Raw genomic sequence first — 26,809 nt, 5'->3', positions numbered from 1 at the left:
AGACATCAAAGACTTAACACCATTATATGCAGTCAGTCAGGACAACACAATGGTTCATTAGTTTATTTGCTTAGGAGAATCCATTGGAACTTATGTTTCAAGAATGGCCTTAACTTTTCCTATCTCTTTTTGTAGGAAAGCTCTTGTTTTTATAGTAAAGAGCCATTTCATGATTGGTTGCCTTGCTTACCTCACATTTCAAAAGGGATGAAAACTATTTCTTCAGCTGTAATAACATTTCTCGTTGACCAAGAGCATAGTTCTGGAGTCTTCCTCTTAAGGAACCAGGTAGGCCTTAACAGCCGGGCAGTGGTTGCTATTGACACTACACTAATGAAAATTTATCTAAACAAAATGTATTTCTCAGCTCTTGTAATCTTGGGCAGTAGAAGTTGATAAAATGAGCCATAGCAAAATTATTTATGGTTAATAATACAGATTAAGATGCTTTAGAGATTTCTTGCCTCTGATTGTCATTCAGTTTGGTGAAAATGGAGAATATGATGCTGTTTGCATAGTGGTTCTTCTTTGTTTATTCTCCTGGAGAATATAAGCTGAATTAGGTCTATATAAATTTAAGGTTTCGTAAAAGTGGTTAGTTTAGATAAGCAAAAAATTAAACTAAATCACCGCAGATCTATATTTTCTATTCCAAAGGGTCTTAACCCCAGATGTGATTTAGAATTTTTCTTAGAGCCATTAAAATGTCTATATAATTTCATCCTTACCCTTATGATTTTAGGGAAGAAAAAAATTTTTTTCCTCTACCCTCTTGGATTCAGTAATCAGGGCCCTGCAAATTAAACTGACAAAAGACAGCTCAGCAGGAGAAAAGAACACCATTTATTTCTGCATGCCGTGCACATACAGGCAGGCAAAAGTCAGTGATGAGTAACTCAAAAAAGTGGTTAGAATTTGGGGTTAAATGCCATCTTACTAGGTTAATGGGGAAATGAGAAAGGCACTTAAGGAAAAAACAAAAGAAAAGATCATGGGTTTACAGGAGAACAAACGGGAGATAATAAAGTTTGTGATAATGTTTGTTTATACAGGTATGAGTGGTCTTTCTGTCTCCTTTGGGGAGGAGGGATTGAGGTAGGTTTTATTCACACATTCTCCGTCCTGGAAGTAGATATGCTCTGGAAAAGAATTTATGGCAGTCTTATTTCCCAGAAGTTGCTGCTTTTAGTCAGATAAGGAAAGGCGTTTTTTTCTGCATTTGTTGAATCTCAAGTGTCTTCAGGTTAATATGATTTTTATGCCAAAATGGCATATCTCGGGGTGCATAGTCTGATCCCCTTTAAGATCATGATCCAATAGAATTGGAGTATGGCCCAGGTGTACACACTTTTCAAAAGTAGTTTGACATGACAGCTATGAGCACGGGCATTAGAGCCATCTTCCTGCCGAAATCAATCTTTCTGCCATTTATTGTAGAACCTTGGAAAAATTATATAATCTTCCAAATCTCATGTTCGACAGCTATAAAATGGATGTATATGGGCGGGGTGGGGGGTAGCAGGCAGAGTAAAGAGATACTGATGGTTGCTAATCCTTCCAGTTCTATGCTGTGTTATTGGTTGTGTCCCTATCTTAATAAAAAATTCAAAGAGCAGGAGACTCTAAAAACTGTAACATAGATTAGCATTATTAATAAAAATAACTCTTATGACTTGCTCATGCTTTATCTATTTCTAGAAAGAGATCACTACCTCCGTACACATCCTGAAAAATAACAAACTAAGCTCGAGACCAAAATTTCCACGCTTCACGTTTCCTTCATCATTCTATTCTCCCGTTGGAATGGTATTCCACCCACGAAGCCATTTTCTCTACGCTTATGGTAATCAGGTGTGTACCCGTGCGATTTCACACCCTAGTGTAGTGTGAAACATTCACTTCCTCCGTTTCGAGCGGTTATGCATCAAGTAAAGAACAGTCACTCTGGTGATCAGGGAGGCAAAAGGCCCGAGGAAGAGAGAATGAGAGGAGAGGAAACAGAGACAACGACTATAAACAAATTTTTTGCAGAATTTTCCTGAAAAGTGGCACAGTAAAATGGGGCAATCTTTAAAGGAGGAAGGGTGGTCAAGAGAAGAGTTGTTTTTTGTTTTTTTGTTTTATCGTTTATTTTTTTTAAAAAAAAAAGGAGGAATTACACTGTGTGCTGATGAGAATTATTCAGTAGAAGCAGGGATTGATGATGCAGGAAAGAGAGAGAGGAGAAACTTCTGGAGTGAGGTTTCCAAATAGGGAAGAGGAGATGAGATCCGCACATTGGTGGAAAGATGGGCCTCAGGAGGACAGTTATCTTGCAGTAACAGGAGGGAAGGAAGAATCTATGGGTTCAAAGCTGGTAGGTGGGGACTTATGGTAATGAAAGGGTGTGGGAATTTATCTTCTATTTTCTCAACAAAAAAATCAAAGTCATTATTTGAGTGAGGATGGAGGAAGAGTGTTGGGAATTTGAGGAAAGAGAACAGAATGAAATAGTTGCTAGAAGGATGGGAGGATGAACTGACTGTGAATGCAGTACGATTGCGTTCATGCTCATGAATTCTAAGTGTGACAAGTTCAGCATGATTGAATGTTCTTCTCCATGTTCAAGTGTGGGGGTACACACATAGTATAGAAGACAGAGAGTTGTATTTAACCACAGTTGAAATTCTACCAAAGACTTGTTAAGAAAAAGAAGAGTGTACAGAGGGAATGCAATAAGACAAAAAAATTAAGAAATTTAAGTCATGAATATTAAAAAGTAGCAAAAGAACTCTATTTACTTATAAAAGATATATGACTTTATAAACAACCTAAAAGATGCATTCAAATTACTAAAACGAAAAAGAAGGAGAAGGAGGAAGAGGAAGAGAATTCTGTTCATTAAGGAGACATCGAGAGAAGTGAAAATACAAACTGGGAGATGATATTTTAACACATTTAACTGACAAAGAATTAGATGGAAGAATATATAAAGAATTCCTATAAAGCAATACAAAAAAGGCAACCTAATTGCTAAATCGACAAAAAACATAAATGGGCATTTTACAGGAAAGGAAATACACATGAATAAGCATGTGAAGAGATGGTATAATCCACTAGATATAACTACAAATCAAGAATGCAATGAGATATCATTTCCAGCTATTTAGTTGGCAAAATTAATTCCGACAATATACATTTGGAAGAGGATGTGGATCAACCAGCTTTCTTATACATTGTTGATGGGAGAGTAAATTACTACTTTTTAGGAAAGCAATTTTGCATGATTTTGCATATTTTGAATATACAAATTTGAATGTTTGCATATTCTGTGACCCACCAGTTTCACTTTTGGGCAAGGGAAACATATATGAGGAAACATTTTCAAGTTTTCATCATGGCACTGTTAATAATAGCATTAGATAACTGAAAATAATCCAATGCCCATGAATAGGACAATGAATAAATAAATTATATTTTATTCACATAATGAACTACTATACAGCAGTAGAAAAGCAAATGAACTGCATGAATATAATGCATGAATATAAGTAAATGATGTTGGCAGCGGGCGGGGGGGAATAAGTTCTAGAAGACAATAAATGGTATGATACCCTTTTTAAAAAGTGCAAAAAAAGTAAAATCAAGCAATATATTATTTAAAAATATGTATGTGCTAAAAGCAAAAAATTGCAAGGGCATAAAAACAAATTTCAGGATATTAGATATCTCTGAGGGATGAGGTAGGGTGATAGGATTGGAATGAAACATATAGAAAAATATAAAGAATTGGCAATATGCTAATTCTTGGGTTCAGCTATCAGTTCTCATTCTCGTTTTATTGTTAAATAAATAAGAATAAAAGTGAGCTGTGCATGTACCAATAATTTAAAATATTTAGAAAATAAGCAGTAAGATGTCATTGTTTTCATTCAGGTAATCAGTAAAAATTAAAAATAAATTTTTGAAGTATCAATATTGGTGAGGTTTAGGGACTTGGATAATCTCATACACTGCTTATGGAAGTATAAACTAGGTCAGCAAAACCGAAGAGCTTTTTGGCAGTGTCTGTTAAAATGATAGAAATATGCATAGTTTCTGATTCAGCAACTTAATTTTTCAGCATCTGCTCTAGAGGTGCATTTTAACATTAGTATGAAGAGGCAGGTAAATGATTGTTCATTGCTGTATTGTTTATAGCAGTGAATATTTTGATATAACCTTTAAGTATCCATTAATAGGAAAATAGAATATCTCAAGTATGGTATATTCCTAATATTGGAGACTATGCCTCAGTATAGAAGAATATGAAGATCCACATGAGCTAACAAAATTATGTGAGATATATTGTTAAGTGGCAAATATAACTTACAGAACAACAGGTAGAGTTTAACGCCATTTTGAACATATGTTCAAAGCACCCTCCCCGACCCACACCCACTCACCATCATGCTCACCAGTAACATTTACAGGGGCCAAAGCAAGAGTAGAAATGGAGGCCCCCATATCACATGCTCAGGATTATGGATCGTGCTGTGCCAGCAATGAGTGCTATATTCCCGAGTGATAGAAGCACCCATGTGTTTATAATATGTGGACCCACTAAGTATGCAGTCTAGGGCAAGGGTCTCTCCTGCCCAAGTCTGCAGGTTGTGCCTCATCCAGATATGTGCTTCCTTTCCTCCTCACCATAAACTGAGCTGTTTTGGATGTATGCTATGGGCATACATGTGAATGTAAATGTGTAGGCTTTGCAAGTTGATAACAGTGGTTACTGCTGGAAAGGGATAGAGACCACGATTAGATCAGATCTAATGGTTTAGATGGTGTTCAAAGAGATTTCAGCCACATTGTAACGTTTTAAATTCAAGAAAAGCCTATTTTCAGGTATAACTTGTCATTAAAATTAATTTTTAAAAAGAAATTATAAAACCAGAAATCTTCATTTGAATAAGACTTAGGCTATTAAAATAAGTACCAAGCAGGATTCATCCAATATACAATCTGATTTATCTTCAAACAACCCTTACCAAATGATGAGGAAGCAGAGAAATTTATATGCTATGGTGGAGTATATTTGAGTGTTTACCAAGGTCCCAGGACACACTCTTGCAAATGTCAAGGGACTCTTCCACGCAAAACATGTTTATGTACATATCTGCCAGATGCCTACAACTTGAAGTCTCATGTCAATATGGGATAAACCTTCTCCCTCATATCCAAATGCACCCAGTACTTCATCCCTTTATGAACAAGGGGACCCTATTTTGGAGCCGATGGGAATAACTTTGCTCTTTTATACAATCACCATGCGTACTGTGTCATACATACTCCTGCATACAAACTCCAGGAAGGAAATAGAGAATAGATCAAATAATTAAAGAGTCTCTGTGTGTGTGTGTGTGTGTGTGTGTGTGTGTGTGTGTGTGTGTGTGTGAGAGAGAGAGAGACAGAGACAGAGAGACAGAGAGAGAGACAGATGGGGGAGCATGGAAATGACTATACTGTATGAATTTTCTTACATAGGAAGATTAGGCTGATAGGTAATTGCTGTGACATGGCAGCTCTTTAATGAGGTCTTATGTTTCTATTCCCTTAGGTATGGCTTTCAATCGATGGTGGCAACACTTTTGAATTATTAGCCGACTTTCACAATGATATCATAAAGAATACTTACCATAGTTTTTATACTTCCGATATCACTCTTGTTTCCCAAAACGGAAAGGTTTACTTGACGAAGGCAGGTGAGGAATTCTCTTTTATTGGTGTACACATTATATGTGAGCCAGGGATTAGAAGGTACATGAAAAGAAAAAGTCTGCCATATTGATCAACTAATTCTAAAGTCTCAAACCTATTATGGATGATAGATTTTTAAAAATATTTTAATTGTGGTAAAATATACATAACATAAAATTTACCATCTTAACCATTTTTGAGTATACAGCTCAGTGGTATTAAATACATTCAAAATGTTCTGTAACTGTCACCACCATCCATCTCCAGAACTCTTTCTATCTTGTAAAACTGAAATTCCTCAGCCTTTAAACAATAGATTCCTATTCCTGCCACCCCCAGCGCCTGGGAACCATCATTCTACTTTCCATCTCTATGATTTTGACTACCCTGCGTATCTCAAATAAGTGGAATCATGCAGTATTTGTCTTTTTGTGACTGGATTATTTCACTTAGCATAATGTCCTCAATGTTCATCCACTTTGTGACTGGATCATTTCACTTAGCATAATGTCCTCAACATTCATCCATGTGGTATACCGCAAAATTTTATTCATATTTAAGGCTGAATATTATTCCATTGTATTTGTATGCCACATTTTGCTTCTCCATTTATTCATTGATGGACACTTGGGTTGCTTCCATGTTTTAGCTCTTGTGAATATCACTCTTTGATACTCTGCTTTCAATTCTGCTGGGCATATACCCAAAAGTGGAATTACTGGATCATCAAATAAAATTCTCCACATCCTTGCCAACTCTTGTTATTTTCTGGTTTTTCAATGGTGGTCATCATGATGGGTGTGAGGTAGTATCTCATTTTAGTTTTGATTGGCGTTTCCCTAATGATTAGTGATGCCGAGCATCTCACGCTTATTATCCGTCTGTATATCTTCTTCGGAGGAATGTCTGTTCAAGTCCTTTGCCCATCTGTTAATCAGATTGCTTATGTTTTTCTTATTGTTGAGTTTTAGGAGTTCTCTATATATTAGGAGTTCTCTATATATTCTGGGTATCGATTCCTTATCATATCTATGATTTGCAAATATTTTCTCCCATTTCGTGGGTCACCTTGAACCTTCTTGTTTAAGTTAATTTCCAAGTATCTTATTCTTTTTGATGCTATTTACTCTAATATCATGTAGGTGAATTGTTCGTGAGACCTGTCTGCTTCATCTCATCTCAGCAGCACCTGCCCTCATTCTTTCGGCTCAGAGCAGCGCCTCGGAAGGTGGTAAACCTGGCTTCTTTCGAGAGGGCTTGACTTTTCTCTTGACTTTTTATTTGGATGTCGTCTCACCCACTGCCAACTCCTTTCACGTTAGGAGGGCATTACTGGTACTCCTCACGATTTTTTTAATTTATTTTTCTTCTCTCATTATTGCCTCAAAAGGCCGGATGCAGAGTAGTGCGACCTGTTACACCAGAGTTTTCTTTGTTTCGTTAGCTCTTACTTCTTTACCTTTTGGCACATTGTTGTTCCTTTTCCGTTTTTGAATTCTGCTGGTAGTTTTGCTTTGTTTTTTTTGCTATATATCACCTATTTATCTATCCACCTAGCTATATCCATTTACTTATTTATTTTTGTGGTAAAAATATATAACAAAATTTAGGTTTTCAACCATTTTTAAGTGTACGGTTCAGTGAAATTAAGTACATTCACATTATTTCTCAACCACCATCACCATCCATCTTCCTCCAGAACTCTTCCAAACTAAAACTCTTCCTGTCAAATGATGACTTCCCCATTCTCCCTTCCTTCTAGACTCTGGCAACTACTTTTTGTCTCTATTAACTTGATTACTCTTATGTACCTCATATAAGTAGAGTCATATAGTTTTTGTCCTTTCGTGGCTGGCTTATTTCACTTAACATATTGTCTTCCAGCTTCATCCATGTTGTAGCATACATCGGTCTTCCTTTTCATGGCTGGATAATATTTCATTGTATGGATGTGGCACATTTTGTTGATCCATTTATCAGGATATTTAGGTTGTTGGATATCTGGAGTTTTCCTACTTTGGGGTCTTATGAATAATGCTGTTATGAACATTTGTTTACATATTTTTGTGTAGAAATATGCTTTCAGTTCTCATGGATATATAGTCAGGAGTCTAATTGCCAGGTCATGTGGTAATTCTGTGTTTAACTGTAGCTGTACCTAATGAGGATTATTTCTCCACGTGCTCACCAATGCTTGTTATTTTCTGTATTTTTTTAGTATAGTTACTCTATACTAATTGTATCTCGTTTTGATTTGCGTTTACCTAATAACTACTGCAGTTAAGCATCTTTCCATGTGTTTATTAGCCATTTATATATCTTCTGTGGAGAAGTGTCTATTGGAATTCTTCACCCATGTTAAAATTGGGTTAATTGTCTTTTTATTGTTGAGTTGTGAGAGTACTTTATATATTCTGGATATAAGTCCCTTACCAGATAGGTAATTTGCATGTATTTTCTCTCATTCTGTTAATTATTTTTTTACTTTTGTGGTGATGTTATTGAGGTACAAACATTTTTAATTTTGAAGAAGTCCAGTTTATCTATTTTTCCTTTTGTCGTTTGTGGTTTTGGTGTCATATCTAAGAAACCATTGCCTAATCCAAGATTATCCTTTCTTCAAAGAGATTTATAGTTTCATACGTATTTTGGGGGTTCATTTTGTTAGGTGTTCATAAGATGATGAAGCTACCAATTGTATAAAAATAATTCTGAAATTCAATAACTTAATAGTTCAATGAACTTATTAACTACCTTCAGAAATACGGGTCTCTCCAACAATTCTCACTTTTATAGATTAATGAGCAAGTTTGGAGATTGGGGTAAACTTGGAAATATCTGATAATTCTAACCAGAGTGGGAAAAACACTGACTATCTCCAAGATAAGAGTGAGACTTGGTTTTCTTTTGGTTTGTTTTTTTTAACATTGTCAGCATTCTCGGCTGTCTTAAAGCCGGTTTTTTCTGGTCTTGCAAGTCTCTGATATAATTTTAAACAACAAGCTTTCTAAAGGTTTCTGATGAGACTTCAAAAAGCATGGTTTCTTAGACCTCAATATTGTGTCCTTGATGCTCACTAGCAGAACCATTTTACAGCCGTAACAGTTGCTCCTTCCTTATTCACATACGAGGAGAGACCACAAAATTCTGATTCTTTCCCCACATCTTCACCACTATGTTTATTTATTCTCGATTCCGTCAATAAAACTTTTGCTCCGTTTACGTTGGTATCAAGGTTAACCTTTGTAGTTTATTTGCCTGAATCATTTGTTGAGACAGCATTCATGCAGTAGCATTTAAAAATCTGATGATCAGCAATCATATGATAAAATAAACAGAAGTGACTATGAGTATCATTAGGAGGGATTAGAAAATAGAGCAAGATATAGACCATTTCCAGTATTCCAGAAAGCTCCCTCAAGCCACTTTCATACCTCTAAGGGTAGCCATTAGTCTGACTTGTAATACCATAGACAAGTTTTGTCTGGTTTTGTACTTCGCATAAATAGAATTATGAAGTATATTTCTTTTGTCTCTGACTTTTTTCAATCAACATTATGACTCTGAGACTCCTTTATATTTTTGTATGTATTAGTAACTTGTTCTTTGTCACTGCTGTGTAGTTTTCCATTGTATGAATATACTATAATTTATTTATCCATTCAGCTGCTGATAGGTATTTGAATTGTTTCCATTTGGGGCTATTATAAATAAAGTATCTATGAACATTTTTGCAGAAGTCTTTTGCTGGATGAGCTTTCATTCATTTGATATATACCTAGGAATAGAATTGCTATACCTTAAGGCATATGTTTGTTTAACTTTTGGTGGGGAAAAAAAATTATGTGCTTCCAACGCTTTTCCAAAGTAAATATATCAACTTACTGTCCTACCAGCAATATGAAGGAATTCCAGTTGCTCCCCCTTCTCAGTACTTAGTATTGTTAGTCTTTTAAATAGTAAGCCATTGTGGTGAATGTGTAATAGTATCTCAATGAAGATTTAGTTTGCATGAGTAATAATATTGAGCACATATTCATATTTCATTGGCCAATTTTATATCTTTTTTTGGTGAATTATCTCTTTAAGTCTTTTTAATCAAGTTTTGATTGGATTGACTTTCTCTTATTGATTTCTAAGAGTTTTTAATGTATTATGGATATGAGACCTTTTTTAGAAATGTAACTTGCAAACATCTTTTCCCAAACAGTTGCTTGTCTTTTTACTCTCTTCATGGTGTCTTTTGATGAACAAAATTATTAATTTTTAAAAGTTAAATTGATCAGTCTTTTATGGTTGATGCTTCTTGCTTCTAATATTCTGTTAAGAAAATTTTGCCTATTCCAAAGTTATGAAGAGATTCTCCTGTTTTCTTCTAGCAGATTGATTGTTCTTAGATTTCTTACATCAGTCTATGTAAATTTTCTAATTTTGTGTGTTTGGTAAGAGGTAAGGTTTATTTTTTTCACCGTACAGCTGTCAAGTTCTCTATTCTGGCCTTGAGTTGGATATTCAAGGTCATAAGCTTTTTTAAAAATTTTTTTTGTTTTTATTTTGTAAGTTCTCCAATATATCCATAAAAGTTACATCAGCCCACAATCTTTGTAAAAACCATGATTGTCATTGTAATCAAGTAAAACCACCCCATTTCATCCCCTAAAGTCTTGCCCTCCACTAGCACTCCGTCCCATGCTACTACCGATAATAATTTGAGTAATTGCGATGCGCTTGATTGCTATGGATTGCCAGCGTCATTACCAGGCATAAGAGGTCATCCGTGCAGTCTTTAAATATGTAAGCAACTCAGTCCCAGAATCCTACCTCAATATTCTGTTTTTTTAGGGACATTTCTGGGAGGAAACATAATTCCACTCAAGAGTTTCACCTGAAGAAGGGACTATTTGTAGAACAGTGGGCAGAGTTAAAAAAAAAAAGCAATATTAAAATATCCAGAGACTAGCAGTGTAAGAAAGTCATTACAGTCTCTTTGATTAAAGGGGTAACACAAATATTTAGATGATGATGATGATAGATAGATAGATAGATAGATAGATAGATAGATAGATAGATAAATAGATGATAGATATATTAAACTTTAACATAGCGCATTATCAGTCACCCTGGGCGACGTGCATGGGCTCCTCTAACGTTATTTCTCCTGCCTGTAGTTGCATTGGTTGGTGTGCAACAAGGCAAATTTTGCATGTTATCTTGTAACACAATATAATACAATCCCATCTTTGGGGATTTCTTCCTTTCTTAGGTCCCATAAAATACTTGGTGGTGGTTCCACAAGAAAATGCGGAATTGTGGTCATTCTTCCAGTCACATTTTGCTTTATTGATAAATATAAGTCCTTTTTTGTCTTCCTCTCTTGCTGCATCCACGACTGTTTCAACGTCTAATTATAATGTAAGCAGGTATTATGCCAGTGATTCAGGAAACAAAGGGACGGCGGCATAAAGAGCTGAGACACTACATGGGTGCATTGCCGATTGACCACTGTGGCGTGAGTGCCACCTGGTGGACAATAATTGTGAGACACATCAATCATAAAATGTATCTCAATTTACAAGACGATAAAATGTAAAAAAAAAAACTATATAGCTTATGTTTATAGATGAAATATGGCATGTTGAACCTTAGCAATTGTAATGGTTAACTTATGTGTCAGCTTGACTGGGCTTGGGGTACCCAGATTAAGAGGGTGCTTCTGGTTGAGATTAGCATTTGAATCAGTAGACACAGCAGACTGCCCTTCCCAATGCTGGTGGGCATCGTCCAAGCCTATGAGGGCCAGAGTAGAACAAAAACGCAGAGGAAAGAAGAATTCACCCATTTTGCTTCCTGCCCGTCTTCCTGAGCTGGGACATTGCTCTTCTGCCCTTGGACAGAGACTTACACCAGCGATCCCCCAGTTCCCTGACCTTTGACCTCTGGGAGTTACACCATTGGCTCCTTTGGTATCTTCAGTTCTCTACCTCACAGAGAGCGGATCATAAAACTTCTCAGCCTCCATAATTGCATGAGCTAATTCCTCATAATAAACCTCTTCCTATATTTTGTGTTGGCTCGTACAGGGTGAAGGAGGTGGACGTGAGGAGACATGGTTGGGTTCTATGCATTTTTGAGACTAAAGTCAATAGGATTTGGTGATGGATTAGATATAGGGTGTGAGAGGAAGAGAGGAAATAAGAACAAGGTGACACCAAGGTATTTGGACTGAGCAACAGAAATGATGCGTTTGCCGATAATGGAGACGAGGAAGGCTCAGGATGCGGGAGGCGTGCGTGAAGATTAGGAGTTCAGTTTCAGATGGCTGACTGACATGGACCTGGAGCTGTCAACAGGCATCTGGAGTTCAGGGAAGAGAATGAGAGGGGAGGTTTAAATTGGGAATCCTTCACATAAAGATGGATTTTAAATCCTAAAACGCAGTTGAAACTTACCAGATTTCATTAACCAATGTCACCATAAAAAAAATAATTAATTAATTTTTTAAAAAATCCTAAAACTGGATGAGATCTCCAGAGACAGTGAGAGAAGAGAGATAGATTAGATATAAGAACAGAGTGTGGAAATCAGCCTTTTTCGTCCTGAGACCTGAACTTCTACTCCGCTCCATCCTCCATTCATGCAGCTTTCTCTTTCTTTGGATTTGTGTCTTTTTGGTGACGTGAATACTGCGTCCTATCATATTACTCCCAGCACTTGTCAATGTGTCGCCCTCACGTGTGAGAGAAACACAGGGCACCGAATTTGGATCAACATTTTAACTCTGGTATAGTTTATGATCCAGTTGTCTCTACTAATAATTCCCCTTGCCTTCCGGAAGGTTATTATCTCACTGCCTTCTTCCTGTCAGGAATCTGGCCTCCTGGTATTAGGAAGAGATACTACTGCTAGAGGGAGCTAACCTCTTTTTACTAGACATCTTTAATATCTGCTCACTGTGTCTGTCCTTCGCCTACTTCAGCGAACAGGTTCTGTAATGAAATGGAGCCTGGAAAAGATTTTCCAGGGGATTAGCAAAGGCCGACATCTATATTACTCCTGGAGTCTCAGAATCCTGCTCTCACCCCTTAGTTTAAATGGAGGAGTTTTTACAAGGTATGGTATTAAAAGTCCTCTGGTTGTATAATATCAATATCAAGAGACTTCTGTTTCTTCCCTAATAGGATTAGAAAGATATAGTGAAGTTGGATCTATTACTGATAAAATTTTCACGTTATACTACGACCACATGGGATTCATACATAAACTGACTCCAGACCGTTTTGAAGATAGTGGGTCATTTACATCCTTTGGAAATTCTAAAGGTATTTTTGGACAGGTCAGTGATGTAATGCATTGAAAAAGTTTGCCTTGTTTTAAGAATAGATGCCATCATATGTACACAGAATAATGGGAAAGTATATTTCTTGGGAACTGTTAGTAATGCACTTTGCTCTATTTAACTAAATGAAAAACCTCCATGTACCAGAGAACATCTCCCAAACCTTCCAAGTCCCATACAGGGTTAAATAGCTTTAACTCCACCCAGTATATCTTTATGTAAATATCTTCACAGCAAAACACCATCAGATATTCAAAGCTAGATCCTTTACTGCCAACCCAGCTTCATGGCGGGTTCGATTCTCTGCCTCCCAAGCTGACCTTGAAGAAACATGAGTTCTGTTTTCCCCACTGGTTTAGCCTCCTTCTTTCTATTAACCCTGCCCACCTCATTTCCTCCTTTTCTAATGCTAACATAGGAAGGAGTTATTTCCTTTTCTCCGGTGATACTACACACAGATTTTTCTAACTTTAATGTATAATCTGCCACTCGTGAAGGCACACGTGCCTAAGAACTCATCATTGGGCAGACAGTCATGAAAATGAACTCTTATCAATACATTGGCAAAGGATCAAACAGATTTTTTTTGACTGGAGTTTAATAAAACCTACCCTTTGGCCCAAAGGAAATAGAAGAAAAGAAGGCTTTAGTTGTAATAGAGGATTCTAAATGACTGGGCCAAGATGGCAGTTGAGAGCATGATATGTTCGTTTCCCCTGCCTGAGCTTGGTAGAGAGCAAGGCGGGAACTTCTTGTGACGCATTGACTCCCTGCGTATTTGCCAGTCTGTGGTGTGAGCTCTGCATAGATACAGGTCCAGCGACGTGAATGGGAAGAAAGAACTAACAAAAAAGCCATCCCCTCAATTTTTCACTAACCGCAATTTGTAGAAAATGTCTTAGTTCTTTTACTTGAAAGTTTTAAATTATGAAAATCGAAAGCCGATAGAGGTTTGTATATTCAGGATGAGTTCAGGAACTCACACTCAGTATTATCATCTCCCTCCCCTGGGACAAGCTAGGAGTGCATCCTTTCTGGGTAAAAGTCATCGCTGGCCTTATTTGGCCCTGACTATGTGCCAGGCACTGTTGTGAGTGCTTAGTCTTTGTAATAACTGTTTATCTCCATTTTACCGATGAGGAAGCGAGGCGCAACGAGGCTAAATTCCTCCAAATTACCCCTACAAATCGTTCGTAATTGGGATCAGGCGTCTATATTCAAACCCCATAGCCACTATGTTGCCTTCCACTGGACTTGCCCACACTTTTCATTAGACATTCTCGGCCCTCCGGGTTAGAACGTCATACAGAATTCTCAAGCATCTTCAGCCTTTTCGGAGTCCTCAAGCCATCTGTTCAGTCCCACATTGATTCTCCTTGCATCTGCTTCCCACTCTCTCCCCTCCTCAGTGGGTTCCCAAATTTAAGAGACTAGGGGAAAAGGCATCACAAAAAGTGGGCCTGGGGGGCATTCTGTGATGGTTGCGCCCCCAATCAGCCTCTGCTGCTACCACACACTCCTCACGTCGTCGCAGCAAGGTCAGCTCCAACCTCTCCTTGGGGGCTGGTCTCCACCTCCCTTCCCACCCCTGAAAGTTCCCAAAGCGGCAGGATCAGGATCTGAGAAGGGTGTGTTAAAAAGAAGACCTACGGGTCAGAAATCTGGGCTGAAGCTGCCGGTGTTGACCGTAAGGGAAAGAAAGCCTTTGACCCAGAGGAAATGAGAACATGCTGGGGACTCAGACGGCAGCTGTGCAGAGTCACAATCCGTGGGCCTCGGGGGCAGCAGCGTTCAGGCGAGGAGAGGTACTCCACGGCACGTTTCCTAACTGAAACTCCACAGAAGAACCGCGTTTCACATCTGCACCTCGGATTCCTCACCCCCACACAGCAGAAGACAAGCGAGTCTGCACACACCCTTCTGCTCCAGACTTCAGTGCCAGGCGCAGGAACCTTATGCCTCAGAATTGTTTTTCCTCCTCCACAGAACGATCCACTTCCCCCGCCCACACACACAGGGAAGACACGCTGAGCTACCACCGCTCTTGTGGATAAGCAAAACGGGGTTGTTTTGATCCGAACTGGAAACAAATCTATTATTCGCATTTTGTCACAATCGAGATAGAAAATAGTGTAAATGAACTATATGTTTTTCCTACTTCAGGCTCCTAATATGGGCTTTGAGACTGCACTTGCTCCGCAGTATATCACCCTGGATGAAATGATTTTTTATGCATATGTACCTGAGAATGAAAATCAGAGAACTATATACACCAAGAAATTCAACAACATTCACTCTGGAAAAGTGATACACTCCAGGTAGTTACCTATTTGCCTCATATTTATTTAGATTGCACACTGGTTTCTAGATTCTAAATCTGAGTCTGCTTTTTAATTTTCTTGGTCAAATAGAGTAAGTGTTCTGTTTGTTTGTCTGTTTGTTTGTTTGTTTGACATCTCACGAGGCCAAATACTCTTGTAGACTCCAAGGTGCCTAGCGTGATGCCACAATGCCAGAAACTTGGGCCAGGTATATCAGCACCATCAGGCAAAGTTATAGAAATGTTCATCTGCCATCTTGAGTATAAAAACTTTCTGGGCTGTCTGTACTGGGTACTGCTTATCTGCAGTATCCACTCACATGGCAATTCTCATTCATCCTAAAAACAAACACATCTAATGCAGTGAAGACCATCTTGCCTGAAATACTGCATGACAGAATTCTCAGGAACACACTTCTAGGATATTGGCAAGAGCCAGTGACCCTTAATGCTATCTTTAAAGCCTAAATACTCTCTTTGAAGAACATTGTGAATTCTACAACTCCCTAAAATCTAACAAACAGAAAAGGAACAATTTCAGATTACCAGAAACTCACTGTATCCCAAATATGGGGAGCCCTATTCCGCCACGGTGAATTCTGTTTCTTATATATGCACTGGGCTGTCAGTACGTACACTGTCCCATAGCCAGCAATGCTATGTACCACTTAGAGGTAAAGATGAAGTTTCAAATGAGACATAATTTAACAAATGCTGGCAGTAGTTTGTTTGTTTTTTTTTTAATGAGAATTATAGAACTTTCTATCTCTAAGAAAAGTATCCATGATCTCTAGAACTTTTTTGTTTTCAATGGTTTTTGTATGGGTGACATTCCAGGTCAATTAGTTCATGTTTATACTGTAGGTATCTCCTTGTAGGAAATGGACAGAATCACTTTTTAAAAAATTAGCATATTCATGCCATCTCCATGTTAATATTAATTTCTTATAACATAATTATTTTTAAAAGCATGTGAAAATTCTCTTAAGAATCAGCATATTTGAAAACCAGACCTACACATTTTGTGATCAGATGCAGTAACTTCGCTCTGCCTATATAGAAACTAGGAAACGGCATTTCCAAGGCAGGAATTGCAAGCAAAGAGCCAGGATCGGAGAAGCAGAGGCGCGTGGAACTTCAGCCGGGCAGGTCAAGGATTTGGGAGCCCAAAGTTATGAGGTCAGCAGTAGGCCAAAGGCAGATATCTAGTCAGGGGTAAATCACAATGAGTCATTCATTCATCTCTTCCACAAATATTACTTAGCACTTACATATATGAGACACTGTGGTTGGTGCTATGATACAGTGGTGAGGAAGACAGGCCTTGAACTCGCACCCTAGCACAGGAAGTAGACCAGATTGTAAATACAGTTGACATAAGTCTACAATAAAAAAGTATGGAGCATTGAGAAAGTATTTTCCTGAGGGGTTAAGCCTTTGTTTGGAGGATCTTGAAAGGTTTCTCAGAGACTTACGATGAGATTGGAAGGATGAGAATGAAGGAAGATTCCAGACCGAGAGAATAGCATGTAAAAAAAAAGGCCCCCAGGTCAAAAGGCGCATGAGGTGTGTTTGAGAAACCCAAGGAAAACCAGAGTGACTTCAGTGTCATGATCAAAGGAGGAAAGTCATTCAAGAGAGGGCAGCTAGGTCCAGGGGGGCTTCTTAAGTCCCAGTAAGGAATTTGGTTGTTATTCCAAGAGAGAGGGAAGCACTGAAGACTTCTAATTAGGTGAGTAACTGGATTGATTTATGTGTAATTTGTCTACTGAATAAGCTGGAGAATCCAACCTTAGTTTTCTTCCTACTGTGTCTCTTCAAATCCCCTTTGTGAATTTATTTTCTTTCTACCTCTAAGCAAAGTATCAGGCAATTCCCATAGCTTTCCTCTTAGAAAGTAAATAAATATTTTATCAGCTTGAAAAAGTAATAATCATATAACTCAGTAATCACATGGCTCCATTCCTGTCTTGTGTTTTAAAAAACTGCAAACTCTTATCCAATTTAAATTTGTTTCCCAAACTCTATTTGGAACTTGACCCAAACTGGGAAGCCTGGAGTGCGGGGAGGTAAAGTGTTTCTTATTATTTTCTTATTATTTTCATATCCTCCTCCCTCATAGCTTACGATTTATAGCCCTTCTGGAGTTTGGGTGAAAGAAGAGAAGTTAAAAAAAGTGGGTGGGGTGGGGGTGGGGGGAGTGGCAAGAGAGGTCTTCCTGATGGAACCCTTTGCAGGAAGCAATGCCACTCTTCTAACTGTGACAAGTGCCCCCAACACATCTCCAGGGCTCTGGAAGTCTGCCACCCTGCTCCCTTCAGGCAGTCCCTCTGGGCAGCATTCCTTTTCTTTTCCTGCTTATTTAAGCCACAGTTTTATCCAGATTCCTTAATGTGTGTTGGTTTGTTTAGGAAAACTGGAACAGCTTACATAAGAAAGATATTGCAACATGACACTCCTAAGGGATTTTTGTCCTCGGTTATTGCAGAAGTAATAGACCCTTTTGGAATAGAAAATGTGAATGAGAGTCCTTGTTTGTCTAGTTCCCTTTCCATTAATCCAGATGGAAATTTCTATAAACTTACTCTTCAACTGCAACGTAAGTATAATAATATATCTCTTATGGCTAGTAAAAATGAAAAATTATCTTTTGAGAAGACTGTTCATGCTCATTTATAGAATAGTAGATTTCAAAATTTAGTCCAGTTGGCAATCTACAGAAGTCTGTCTGCATCGTCTCAGGTTTCTGAAGGAATTTTTTATTTCTAATATAATAAAAACCTAGCTATAACTTCATCGATATTTCATCAATAACAGTAGCTATCATTTATTCCTATGATGTTATTTTTGTATTAAACAACATTCAGGAGAATTTTAAAAAATAGGAAGTCTCTGCAGGTTTTGTCCTCCATAGTAAAATAATTTTAAATCACTGTTATGTAGGATATTTCTATTTCAAAGTTACATGATAAATACATAAAAGCTAGTGTAGTTCATTGTAAGAATCTGGGTTTTACTCTAAGTAAATGGGATGCCTTTGGAGGGTTTTGAGCAGAAAGTGACATGATCGGATTTAGGTTTTAACAAGATCATTTTGGCTGATGTGTCGAGAAATAAACTGGACAGGTGATGGAGAGTGGGTAAGAGGGAGAGCAGAGAAATCAGGAAGCTATTACAATAATCAGGTGAGAGATCACATTAAATTTAAGATGACTGTTACTCATCTAAGTGGAGAAATAAGATGGATATTTGCAAAGACAAATCTGGAGTTCAGTACACATCTGGACTGGAGAGAGAAATTTGAGCAGTCAGCATATATATGATAGTTAATACTATGAGACCAGATGAGATCACCAGGAAAACTAATGTGGATATAGAAAGGAAAAGGTCTGAGGTGTAATCCCTGGCATTCCCACAGTTAGTGGTCCAGGACATGGGAAAGAATCAGCAAAGGAGAGTAGGTGGTCTACTCTGAGGAGAACTGAGTGAAAACGTTTGAAGAAGGAGGAGGTGCTCCTGTGTTAGATGCTTTCAACAGGTCGGGTAAGATGAGAAAGGAAAACGGGCCAGCGGGGCTGTGTGAGTCATCGGTACCCTTGACGAAAGCTGTTGTTGGGTGAAGTAGTGTAGACCAAGGCTGATTGGATTCGATTCAAAAACTTATGAGAGGAGAGGAAGTAAAGATAATGAACAAAGGCAACTCAAGGAATTTCACTCCAGGGGGAAGAGAGAGATTATGTGGCATTTGGAGGGAAAGTAGGAAAGAATTTTTGTTGTTTTGTCTAAAATGGGAGAAACTAGAGTATGTGTGCTTAATAAAGGGAATTATGAGGTTCTCTTCCTACTACTTCTGTTTATTTTTTCAAAATGAGGCAAAGATTGTTGTTGATATGTTCCATGACCTATCAAAAACATTTGATTAAAAGAAACATTTGGTAATGATGCCCTCCCTCTCTTTCAAAAAGCTGCTTTTGGCTTCCCTCATATTCTCTTTGATGGCTTTTCTCCAGTCATTTCTTCTTTGTCTGTTTTGTGGAATCCTTTTCCCTTCCATTCCTTACATGACGGGGTTCCTACGGTCCTGCCCTAGAACCCCTTTTCTTCTAAATCTTCATGCTCTCCTTAAACAATCAATGATTCATCCATTCAACAAATAGTGATTGAACACCTGTGTAATAGGCAGACCTTCAGGTACTGGGGGAACACTGGTTCCATTATCCTTCTCTTATAGAATCACTAGAATCACAATAAAGATTCTAGGTGATTAAGGCTCTTGGATTTATAGTAAGGAAGTCAGTTTTCTTATAATTACTTAGACTTACATGAATTTTTTTTTCTGCTGAGAATTTTATAGAATTTGTTTCACAGGAAAGGGTGAAGTATAGGTTGGTGCTTGACATATTTATAAAACACGTTCTATAAAATAATTTGAATGATAACCTGAAATCTGGCAAATGTGTTCTATCATAGTTTAAAAACTCAAATTGTGTGTTTGTCAGTTTTGTCCACTGGTATGCTTGGAGAATAGTAACTGTTTTATTGCGTATCAAATCATTTCTGCTTTAGCTCCAGGAGTTGTTTCCTCATTTCAAGATTCGGATATAGAGAAGACTGTGGTGATTCCTGGTTATAGCAGCTTCCTAATCACAAGAATTATAGATGATCAAAATGCGTTAGCTATCGCTACGATGCCTATAAGAGCACCTGAGAATATGATTTTTGTAAAAGACACTTGGTTCTTATATAACTTTGGGCAAAGGAATGGACAAACATGGTCTATTTATGAAAAGCCATGTAATTATTGGTTTCAGCAACATGATGATTTACGATCCCTCAATGTCCTGAAATACGTTGATCTGGGGAAATCTCAGACTTTAAAAGTTGAGGTCATACCTGATACAAAAGGTAAGTTTATCTTTATTGGGAAACATCAAAAGGAGATGTTTTTGCTTTCCTTAAATGTGAGTTATATTCTTTGATATTTCCTTTATCTTCGGTTTCCATAGTAACAAGCATTCTACTAACAACAGTATTAGCTTCTAATTACTGAGCATTTACTATGTGGGAAGCTCTGAATTAAATAATTTTTACACATTTTTGATTTAATGTTTATAATAACTTTAAAAGGCTAGGCTATAATCCTCATTTAATAAATAAGAAAAATGAGGTTAAGTTAGCAGCCCAACTTTCCACGGGATTTTAGTTTAGAATTTTGCTTTCCTCCAAAAAGAAAACCTTTTAATTACCTTGAAATTGATTATTTTAAGTGATTTTTAAAGCCAAACAGTGGCTTTCAAATAAAATTCTATACTTTTTTCTATTTTTCCAGGTATTTATTTATTAGAAAAGTAATAACAAAACTTAATAATAATGATGATGGAGAAATGGCATACTAGAAAAGAATAAAACAAAAAAAATTAGTAAATAACTGAGCTAGAAAGAGAGGAGAAAAATGATAAGGAAGGGAGGGATTTTTTTTTGAAAGAGAAGAAAATCCTGTTACCAGAAGTGAAGAGGGAGCTCAAAGCCAAAACGTTAGCTAATATATGTGGCTCCCTGAAGCATGCGAGGCTCAGATATAGGCTATGTAGGCAGTGGGATGGATTTTAATGCCCAAACCTTAGCAGAAGATGTGGCTTGTGGCCTTCCAACTTTGTGATAGGAAATTGGAACTGAGACCATTAATAAAGCTGATACCATTAAACCACAAAGAGAGGATTAAGAAAACTCTACAGACTAATCCCCAAAAGAGAAGTTAGGGAGATTATCATCTCCATGGGGCTCAAGTGGAGAAAAAAATCTCCTGTAAAAAACTCAGACTCCAAGTCCTTGTAACACCAAAGACCACCCACCATATGCGGGAATCTTAAACTGAGAAATAATTGTAACCCCTGGGCACCAGCATAATAAGCCAACACAAAATCCTCTGTAAGAATATTTTCATAACCCAGGTAACATGGACTTCCATGAGAAAAATCAGTCTTCACTGAGCATGAATTGTGGAAAAGATTTTTTAAACTATGTAAGGAAATGACCCAATATTAGGGAGGGTCAATGGGCATTGGAAATAGAAAAATTTCATCTCCAAGACCTTGAGATAATAGAAAAATCAAAAAGACTATAAAATAAGCATACGTAAAACTCTTAAAGAGATTAAAGAAGATACATGAACCATAATAAAAGGACAAAACACTATTTTTTTAAAAGAGGCTTATTTGAAAAACAGAACCAAAGACAGCGTATAAATGAAAACTATAGTCTTTGAAAAAAATTGGAAGACATCTATTTCCATCATACTAAATATCCTGAAAAACTTCTTTTTGAAACCCTTAGAATTCTTTCTCATTGATTATATTTCCTTCAAATAATTTTAGAGTTTTAATTTTATGGTTTTAACTTTTCATTTAACTCGTTAATTTATCTAGATTTTGTTTTGGTGTGTTGTAGGTGGTTAGCTAATTGTTTCAACATCACTTACTGAATACTGTGTTTTTCACTGATTTCAAAATACAATTTTATCTTAGTATACAATTCAGCTATTGTTTTCACTATTTCTAGATTTTTAAATTCTGTTCCTTTGTTATCTTTTTATATTCTGGCTCAAATCCCACAATGTTCTCATTACTTTACCTTTAAAATATAGCAAATTAGTTGTTAAATGGTGCAATCAGTTTTACCCATTGAATTTGATGGTACCAACTAGTAATTGGCAAATCAGCTCAGTTGCCTTATTGTGAAGAAAAGCCTTGTCCGTGCTACTAAAAGGATGTCCCTGGACCAGCCACATCAGCATCACCTGGGTACTTATTAGAAATGCAGTCTTTTGTGGTTCCATATGAGTTTTAGAGTGTTTGTTTGTTTGTTTGTTTTTCTGAAAAACCCCTTTGGAATTTTGATTGGGATTTCATTGAATCTGTAGCTTTAGGTAATATGGGACATTTTAACTTTATTAATTCTTGTAATGCATAAATTCAGGTAAAGAGGGTTCTTAGACTCAATTTCCATGAGGGGAGCATTTCCCACACCACAAAGAATGCGGCTGACACCAGTGGGCTATCCTACAATTTGACTCAGTTCTCTCACTGTCTATCCAGAGATAGCAGCAGATTCCACAGGATAAGGGTTCAGTCCTACACAACAAACAAAAACAATCGACAAAATGAATAGCAAGCTACAGAATGGGAGAAAATATTTGCAAAACATGTATCTGATAAGGGATTAATATCTAAAAAGTGTAAGGAACTCATACAACTAAATAGCAAAAAACCACAAATGATTCAATTAAAAATGGGCAGAGGACCTGAATAGACATTTTTCCAAAGAAGACACAAATAGCCAACAGATACATAAAAAGGTTTTCAACATTTCTAGCCATCAGAGAAATGCAAACCAAAACCACAATGAGATATCATTTCACAGCTGTTAGAATGGCTATTATCAAAGAGACAAGTGATAAGTGCTGGTGAGGATGTGGCAAAAAGGGAACACTTGTGCACTGTTGGTAGGGACGTAAACTGATTCAGTCACTGCGGAAGACAGTATGGAGCTTCCTCAAAAAATTAAAAATAGAACTGTCTAGTGATCCAGTAATCCCACTTCTGGCATATGGCTGAAGGAAACGAAATCAGTATCTGGAGGAGAGATCTGCACTCCTGTGTTCACTGCGACATTGTTTGCAAAAGCCGAGACATGTAAATAAGTGTCTGCAGACAGATGGATAAAGTAAATGCAGTACATATACACAATGGAATATTATTCAGCCACAAAGAGAAGGAAATCCTACCACTCGCAACAACATGGATGGACCTGGAGGACATTGTGCCAAGTGAAATAAGGAGACAAAGAAAGACAAATACTGCATGATCTCGCTCATGTAGGATCTAAAAAAAAGTCTAACTCATAGAAGTAGAGGGGCTGGGACTGGGGTGGGGGAAAATAAGCAGATCATAGTCAAAGGGTACAAACTTCTACTTATAAAATGAATAAGTTCTGGGGATACACAGTATGGTGACTGTAATAATACTGTATCATATACTTTAAATTTGCTGAGAATAGATCTTAAGCATTCTCATCACACAAACACACACAAATGGGTAACTAGGTGAGGCGGGGGATGTATTAATTAACTTAATTGTGGTAACCATTTCACAATGTATACATCTATCAAATCATCACATTATACACTTTAAAATATGCAATTTTATTTGTCAGTTATACCTCAGTAAAGCTTGTGGGGAGGGAATGTGGAATAGCAGCCCCACCCCCACTCAGACCCGCTAAATCGGAACCTGCATTTTAACAAAATCCCCAGTTACAGTTTAGGAAGCATTGGCCAAGATCACTTTGACGTAGGGGGAACTGCTGCAGGTGAGACTTCAGGAAAATAAATCATTTACTACTTCTCATCTCTGATTTACCGATTGGTAAAGATGGCAGTTGGACTACATGCTCTTTCAAATCGCTTTATTTCCATTAAATTTCTCAGTACGGAGAAACATGCAAACAGGTGTCCTGCAGGCAGAAATTTCCCTGGTGACATGTCTTGTTAATTGCCTCAGAGTTTTCTCTTGGTAGCAATCAACGGACAGTCCTTTAAATTGAGCATGGACCCTTCCGCTTCCCTACTGAGTTAGTTATCCAACTCACTGAGATCAGTATAACCATGTGACCTTTATATGCATTTGATAACCTGGCCGAGGAATAAGGGGTGGAGGGCAGCAATATTTCTGTGAGAAAATAGGAGAAAATTTTTGCGAAGTTCAATTTTTCTAAAACTATTAAAGTTAAATCTGTATAAATTTCTCACTATATTTTTGCAGCCATTATGCGGCCTTCATGCTAGATTCTATAGCTGTTCTAGAATCCAGATTAGCCAATCATTATTAAATTGCTTAAAATCTTTGTGGCCTAATATTAACCTTTGGCCTTGTTTCTGTAGGTGTTCGAACACTTGAAATACCACTACTGAAGGTAATTGTTGGAAACCCAACTTTGTTGGAGGTAAAAGCTAAAGGCTCTTTTGATGATACGTATAGTTATCTAATGGAAGTTTCTGCAGCTAGCACAGCTTTCCAACAGGTAAGATTTTTTTTAATTATTAAAAAAATCTATGAATTATAGAAAATTTAGAATAAAGGCTAAGGAAAAAAGGAAAAATTACACATAATCCTACCTATCAAAGATGACTAAGTACTTTTAACATTGCAGGCTATTCCAAAAAGGCAGTGTAGCAGTACAGAAAAGATTAAAAGAGTGAGCTCTGGAAAAGATGACCTGAGTTAGATCTCATTTCTGGCGAATGTTACTTTACTGTGGCTAAGTTTCCTCGTCTATAAAATGGAGATGAAAATAATAAAACCTACCTCATGAGGTTGTTTTGAAAATTAAATGTGATCATTCAAGTAGGGCATCTAAAACATTGTCTAGCACATAGAAAATGCTCGATCACTATGAACTCAAAGTATTTTCCTAAAACTTGGTTTAAAGAGGGCATTGTTCATACACTTTTAAATATTTGCTCCTTCCTCTTAACTATATGTTTTAATCCCCTCAAGTCAATAAATACTTTTCGACATATTCTAATTTTTTTTATCATGAAAACTTTCAGACATATGTAAAAGTAGAATTTCCATATATCTATTACACTTAAACAACAGTCAAGAGTTTGCTATTTTATTTTATCTTCCCTATTTAATTTTGTTTATATTCTGACATTAAGTCTCTCCTGATTGAAAGGTACTATTCCATTTTCCTCCCCTGCCATTGAACTGTGGAAATTTGGTTACTCAGGTTACAGAATATCAAACATTTTGGCTTTTTCTGTTGGCTTCCTTGTCTCTTATTTAACAGTACTCTCCATCCCCACACTCCATGGCCCCCAATTTCTTTTAATATTATAACCCTGCTTGGATACTGATGAAATGAGCCTTGGCAAAAATTCGTGAAAAGTATATTATTTTTAGTGGCTACTGAATATGGGGATTGGAGTAAGACTACCACTACCAGCGTCTACTATACCCCTTAGTTATTAGTATTTCCACATTTTTAAAATTTCAAAATTACTTTAAAATTTCAAACAGAATCGATCAAATTTTGTTGAATGTTTAATATTGTTCAAGGTTCAAATACATCTATTGTGCATACAGTCCTACTAAAAACATATCTTTGTGAAATACAGTGAATGCTAAGTGAATAACTTCTCTTCAAAATAAATGGCCAGTAGAAGTTATATCATTCATATCATCAAAGCAAATGTTCGGGTGCTCGCTCGTCAGTGTGAGCTGAATGTAACTATGGTATTTATTTAACAAGTCCTTCTTGACTCTTGCTCATTTCCAAATGTTGTCCATATTCAATTAGATTGAAACGTGTTTCTTCCTGGAAAAGAACGTATTTTCTGTTATGATTTATTCTCAAACAGATCTTTATGCCAAACATCGCTCTAGCTCTATTTTCTATTATCGGTCTATTTCTATTTCTTTTCTTTTTCTGTATTCTGATTGACTTAAACAACAGAAATGTATTTTCTCACAGTGCTAGAGTCTAGAAGTCCAAGATCAAGGTGTCGGTAGGGTTGTTTTTTTCAGATGACTCTTTCCTCGGTTTATAGATGGCCGTGTTTTTCCTGTTGTCTTCACATCGCCTTCCCTCTGTGTGTGTCTCTATTCCAATTTCCTCTTGTTACAAAGACACCCCTCCCATTGAATTAGGGCCTGTCTTAGTGACCTCATTTTAATTTAGTTACCTCTTTAAAGGCCTTGTCTCTAAATGCAGTCACATTCTAAGATACTAAGGGTTAAGACATCCATATATGAATTCTGAGTGGACACAGTGCATCCTACAACAGCTACATTATTATTTTTAATTTTTATTATTTCAATTAGAGTTGACATTCAATATTATCTTATATTCATTTCAGGTGTACAGCATAGTGGTTAGATAATTAAATTTATATAATTTATGAAGTGCTTTTCCCCCCTCCCAATTAGTCTAGTACCTACCTGGCATTTTACATAGTTATTACAATCTTATTGACTATATTTCCTATGCATAACAGCTACTTTAAATAGTCTTCATTTATTTGGATATTTCCAGGGTTCGACTTCACTGGCATTTGTTGTCTGGGGAGCATCGACTGACTGCTTTGTTACAACATTCGTGCCAACATTGAAAAGCAGCTGTAGTTATCTCAAATCTATGCATCATATTCCTAGTAAATTTATCCCACCGGAAGACTGGATCAGCGGAGTTCACACAGACAGCCAGGGTTTTAATATGATCAAAACTTTGCCGGTAAAATAACCTAAGCAGATTGTTTTAAGGGTACCAGTGATATTGTTATTACTTTTGTGGGATTAGCTAGCCAGTCAGTCTCAGCATTTCTTTCCTGAGATGCTCGAAACACTCCAGTTGTTTTTCAGTCCTCACATCTTTTT

The 26,809-nt window shown here is 37.1% G+C and overlaps 1 protein-coding gene across 1 annotated transcript in view; it reads left to right on the top strand.

The window, feature by feature from the left end:
* Positions 1-26,809, top strand: part of CATSPERB (cation channel sperm associated auxiliary subunit beta) — a 79,343-nt gene that overhangs the window by 40,925 nt on the left and 11,609 nt on the right. The window contains exons 13-21 of the mRNA XM_025042115.1: positions 136-288; positions 1,699-1,851; positions 5,579-5,723; positions 12,897-13,051; positions 15,218-15,372; positions 17,786-17,973; positions 19,947-20,279; positions 24,313-24,452; positions 26,469-26,666. Of these exons, the coding sequence (XP_024897883.1) occupies positions 136-288; positions 1,699-1,851; positions 5,579-5,723; positions 12,897-13,051; positions 15,218-15,372; positions 17,786-17,973; positions 19,947-20,279; positions 24,313-24,452; positions 26,469-26,666 (1,620 nt within the window). The remainder of the gene's footprint in view (positions 1-135; positions 289-1,698; positions 1,852-5,578; positions 5,724-12,896; positions 13,052-15,217; positions 15,373-17,785; positions 17,974-19,946; positions 20,280-24,312; positions 24,453-26,468; positions 26,667-26,809) is intronic.

The sequence above is a fragment of the Pteropus alecto genome, unplaced genomic scaffold (genome assembly GCF_000325575.1).
Source record: "Pteropus alecto unplaced genomic scaffold, ASM32557v1 scaffold8, whole genome shotgun sequence".
Classification (NCBI taxonomy): Eukaryota; Metazoa; Chordata; class Mammalia; order Chiroptera; family Pteropodidae; genus Pteropus; species Pteropus alecto.
Note: the sequence above shows the minus strand (reverse complement) of the source record. Positions and strands in the feature narration are given on the sequence as shown.